General features: G+C 60.7%; 1 protein-coding gene across 11 annotated transcripts in view; it reads right to left on the bottom strand.

Annotated features, from left to right (window-relative positions):
- Nucleotides 1–5,319, bottom strand: part of TLE3 (TLE family member 3, transcriptional corepressor) — a 52,932-nt gene that overhangs the window by 17,044 nt on the left and 30,569 nt on the right. For 7 of the 11 annotated variants that reach the window (XM_027765489.1, XM_006161334.3, XM_027765490.1 and 4 more), the window contains one exon: nucleotides 4,489–4,593. In XM_027765489.1, coding sequence (XP_027621290.1) covers nucleotides 4,489–4,593 — 105 coding nt within the window. The remainder of the gene's footprint in view (nucleotides 1–4,488; nucleotides 4,594–5,319) is intronic. The other 4 variants (XM_027765494.1, XM_027765495.1, XM_027765492.1 and 1 more) reach the window with 1 other exon arrangement.

Here is a 5,319-nt window from a genome sequence, read left to right as displayed (position 1 = left end):
CCCCTCCCTGCCACGCATCCTCTGGCCTCGGAGCACGGCCCTGAAATACAGAGGACGCTGCCCAGCAGGGGGCTACCTCCGTGGCAGAGAAACAACGGGTTCCACAGCAGGACGGCCCGCCGCTGGTGTCCACCACTCCACCACGACATGACTGGAGTCGGCTACCCTCTTCGACCCAACCCCGAAGAGAGCAGCGGGGGTCTGGGCCAAGCCCGGCCACGAGCTCCTTCTCCTTCCTGCAGCATCTCGTGCTGGAACATAAGCGCATTGTAGGTGTCCCCGGGGCGCAGCGAGTCCTGCATTCTCCACACGTGTGCCACAGCTGCGGCCTGGGCTCGGAGGTGCGGCTGCTCACAGGAGGGGCCGACGGCGGATCTGGCTCGCAGAGGGCGTGTAACTGGGTCACAGACATCACGCCCCGTGCCTCCACCAGCTGCCCGAGTGCTTTGCCGATCAGGTCCACAATGTGGAGTAAACTTCGTGAAGCTGGTAGAGTCCAGACCACCGAAGGCTCCCGCAGAGGGAGCAAAGCCGGGGTCCAAAATGCACAGAATGAAACTTCCCTGCCCCCCAAGGACGGCGAGGGCAGACCCAGACCCTTGGCTGTTCCTCTCCCTCACAGAGCTCGGGGGCACCCCAGCTGCACACAACATTAAGCGTGCAGCCCATTAAGAGCTTCTAGCGCTCACGACAACCCTTGCTGCCCCTCCTCAGACATGGGGAGCAGGCGTGAGGAGCTGAAGCAATCCACTAAGCCGGCAGGACCCACAGCCGGGGCTCAGCCGGCCCCAGCACCCCTCTCCCCGCCACGCTGCCTGGCTGGAACAGAACACACAGATTTGGAGGCAAGCTCTCACCAACTTTGCCCTCGCCTGCACTCGGCTCCCCACCACCCCAAACAAGCACAAGACCTCAGGCCCGGCTCCGAACACCCTGGTCGCTTGCAGCAGGCCTCAAGTCCCTTTCCCTCCACAACAATCCCCACCCGAGGGGATGCAGGAGGCAGCAGGAGGGGCCCTTCACCTCCAACCACCTGAGAGATGTTCAGGGAACGGTCTAGAAATGGCTGCTCCAGCTCCCAGGGGTTTTAGTCTGGCTGGGCAAGGTGGATACTGCCTTCCTCAAGGTGCTGCCCAGGGATCAAGTTTGTCTCCTCCTGCCCAGAGCCTTGGCTTTCTAAGACTCTCCAATAATATGGGTCCAAGAGAAAAAGAGTGTGAAACAGTTAACAGCCTCCGGAAGCCGCGTACTGGATCCGTCTCCGAGGTGAGCCTGCAAGTCCCCTGTGGGCCGGCAGCATGGAGGGCCTGCAGCGCCGGGCTCCTTCCACTGCCCTCTGTCCCTTCTCACAGGCCACCCCGGCCTTCAATCCTGACCCCTTCCACCACGAGGGAGGACCTCGTGTACAGTAAACATGCCCCCGGCCACAGCCACACCCGTGGCAGGCAGACTGCGCTGAATTCCCAGGCCAGGACCTCAGAACCCTTCAACTCCAGGGAGGCCCGAGACTGCCATAAACCACTCCTGCGGAGAAGGCCTGTGCTTCTGGTCTTTCCACGCGGGGAAACTGAGTCCTGGAGAAACGGTGACTTGCCTGAAACCCCCTCTGAACTCCCAGGGCCGGGTGCTGGGCTGCTTCTCCTTCCAGAGCACAGGTCCCACAGCACCACGGACTCACGGGCTGCTGCTCAAACACTCCGGGCACCTGCCCCTTCCTGCTGGGCCGAGACGCCTGCTCTTCTGCCGTCAGCCCTGGGCCCTGGGCCCCCAGCCTTGGCAGCTCAGCTCCAGCTCCAGGAGGAGAAACCGAGTCCTGACCAGCCCAGCCCAGCCCGGCAGCCACCGTCCCTGGGAAAGAGGGAGCAGGCGCCCGGTGCTGTCTGACTCCTGCCTCGTGAGGCTGTCAGGCGCAGCGGTTAGACAGCTGCCTGCTTTAATGACAGGGCGACGGCTGCGCTCACTCGGCCCGAGAAGCAATTACCTTGAAAATGGGGGTCACGGGCCCCACTCGTTGGCTTTAATTGAATTCCAATATGTGCCTCCGCTGCCTTGACCTACCGTGTAGCTTCCTAAATACTCAGAGGGAGCGGGCTAATCCCGGCGGCTTCCTCCCCAGTTCCACTCCTTCCCTGGAACTTAAAAACACCTATTTTCATAAGAAGAGGAAGCCAGGCACGGAGGGGACCCCACTGCAGCCACTTCGGGGTGAAGGGCTTGGCCTGGAAACCTTAAGGAGATGCCTGAAGAGGAGTGGGCGAGAGGGGCTGGGGCAGCAGCAGTTCCAAGGGCCCCGGCCAGGCCCAGCCCGTGTGCCCTTGCCGTGGAACCATGAGCCAGGGCTGACCGCTGAGAGGGACGGCGGAGGCCACTCGCCAGGGCTGCACTGGGACGGAGGGAGAGCCCTGGGCTGGAGGCTACCCCAGGCCTCCGGCCCGGCTTTGCTCGCAACATCACGACTGGTTCCTCGTCTCCAGAAACAGGGGCACTGGGCACATGGAAGGTTCTCAACCAGGGTCGTTTTCTCCCGACGTTCAACACTGTCTTTAGACGTGTTCAGGTGTCACAAGTGTGTGTGTGCACGTGTGAGTGTGTATGTCTGAGTGTGTGCGTGTGTGAGTCTCTGTGAGTGTGTATGTGAGTGTGTGTATGTGCGTGAGAATGTATGAGTGTATGTGTATGAGTGTGAGTGTGTGAATGTGTATGTGTGCGAGTGTGTATGAGTGTGAGTATATGTGAGTCTGTGTGAGTGAACGAGTGTGTGTATGTATGAGTTTTTGCATGAGTGAGTATATGTAAGTCTGTGTGTGTCTGTGAACAAGTGTGTATATGTGAGTGTATGTGTGTGTGAGAGTGTGAGTGTGTGTGCGCGTGCATGCTGACAACTGGCAGGCAGAAGCCACTACAGAGCACAGAACAGCAAAAGAACCATCGGGCCCCAACTTTCAACAGACAGAGCCAAGGTTGAGGAGCCCTGCATTAGACGATCTCTGAAGATGCTTCCAACTGAAGCACGCCTTCCCCTCCGGGTCATGCCTTCCAGCACCAGCCATTTTCCCACTTCCGGACTCTCTGGCCTCCCCCACTCCCCACTCTGCCAGGATTTGAACTAGGCTAGCGGCCCCTCCCCTGGCAGCACCAAGCAGCTCCCACAGGGCACAGACCGGAACAGACCCTCTGGGCTACCTCGGCCGAAGGACTCCGAAAGCACCTCGGGTCCTATGGACGGGCCAAGGAGCGGGACCACAGCAGCCTGTCCCACTGGCTCGGCCTTCGCACCCTGCCTGGCGGGAGCTGGGAATGCTGGTCCACCCTCTCCTTTCACAGACACAGACACTGAGGCCCAGGGAAGAGACAGGGCCTGCCCAAGGTTACACAGGGAGGGTTTGTGTCCCAGAAAAGCCACGTCATCATTTATTCCCCAAGCAGAAAATTCTGGAGCCTTCAGTTCTACCTCGGAATAATGAGCTCGCGTAAGAGCAAAAAGAGGAAATGAAGACCCACCAGGACCCCAGCCCACCAGAACACGCTTCCCACGCCGCCTACTTTCAGAAGGATCTTAAAAACCTCAGGAACAGATTCCAGCTGCACCACCTGGGGAAGGCCCTGGAATCTGCGCCGGCTGAAGCTCCCGGGGCTGCCGGCCCAGCCTGTGTGCCCTCACCCCTGCCGCAGAATGAGCCGGGAGCTGACCACTGAGACGGAGGACAGAGGCCACTCGCTACAGCTGCACCGGGATGGAGAAAGAGCAGTGGGCTGGGAATCGGTGATCGCCCACCCCGTGTTCAGGGACAGATGTGGACAGGGCCACCTGTTGGCCCAGGTCACACTGAAAATAGTTTCTCCTCGGCACGTCTCTTAAAAACCCTGAGCCTTGCACCAAAGCAGCAAGCAAGAAAAAGCAGCTACTTAAATCGGAAGTGCGCCATAGTGCAAGCCAGGCAGGGAGACCCAGTCGCCCCTTCCACCCAGGGCTCCAGCCAGAGCAGCTCTCACAGAGCGCTCTCGCGGTTCCTTCCTGTGCAGGGCAGGTGGGCCTTCCAGAAGGTCAAGACGACCCACCGGGTGCCCCAGCTGGAGCTCACGGGACACGTGACGGACGCTCAGCCCAGAAGCTCGGCACATGGGACAGCCAGACCCGAGCCCTCCTGCAAGCACGCTGCACCCGACGGCACGGCAGAGGCAGTTCTGACCCCAGCTGGCCGAAGGAGGGCAGACCCCACCGGGCAGGGGGCGAGGGGGCGGCCTGGCCTCGGAGGTGATCCCAGCCCCGCCCCCACGGTCTGGATGAGCCGACAAGTTTTGAGGTGGGTCCAGGGCATGCACAGCACCCCTGTAACTGAGAATTGGAGGGAACTGGGGAGAGCCCCAAATCGGGCCAGCCACGAATGCGTGGGACGCGGAGCCTGGGGCCGCCATTCTTTGAGACCAGCCGAGGTCAGGGTCGCTCTCTGGTCATGGCAAATGAGAGGAATAAAGGGCTATACACACGGTGAGAGGCAGACCGGGCAGTCCACGTACCCCGATGATGGCGTTCAGCTCCGTCATGGTGACCTGCTTGGCGCGTTCCACGGCCTGCGCCACCTGCTGCTGGTGCTGGAGGGGACAGGGTGAGCGTCAGACGTGCGGCGGGGGACGGGGACCCACCCAACAGGCACAGCCGCCAGGGAGGGCGAAGGCCGGGCCACTTCTTTGTCAGCCTTTCCCAGTGCGCGGAGAGCACCTAGGACTACTTAGGCAGCCCCACCTCACGCAGCCACACCTTCCTGCTCACTGTGGCGGTCTCAGACACGACGCGTGTCCGAAGACGGCTGTCCGTCATCCCTCGCCCTCAACTGCACACGCACAGTAACCTTTTCCCCACGCTTCTAACGTGAGCTGTAGTGGACGGTATTCCAGCAGGGTGACTACCGCTCCCAACACGGCACTGGCCTCATGTAGGAGGGTGTCCCTGTTGTCAGAGACACGGTTACTGCCGCGGAGAACTGTCAGGGTGTGTGCATTTACACCCAGTGGGTTCGGAAGTCCCCGGGTCTCTACAGACCTCAACTGTCAGGTCGCCGGAGAAGTCGGGACGCAGCTTTGCATAGAAAAAACACGCCGTGACTTCTCCGATGACCCAATGGGTATGACCGAGTAGGAAGAAGTAAAGCACGTGCCGAGATAGAAAAAGAACGGGGCAAAGTGACCCAGTGTGAGCTCGGGTGCGAGTGACAGTGCAGACTTGTCGGATGTAACACAGCAGCCCTCGGTGTGGGGTGCTGAGGGTACGAGAGACTCCAGAAGTCCCTACACCTTTCACTTCGGTCCGCTGTGAACCTA

This window comes from Tupaia chinensis, unplaced genomic scaffold, assembly GCF_000334495.1.
Source record: "Tupaia chinensis unplaced genomic scaffold, TupChi_1.0 Scaffold138425_1, whole genome shotgun sequence".
In the NCBI taxonomy this organism is placed as follows: Eukaryota; Metazoa; Chordata; class Mammalia; order Scandentia; family Tupaiidae; genus Tupaia; species Tupaia belangeri.
This window is presented reverse-complemented; position numbering and strand designations above follow the sequence as displayed.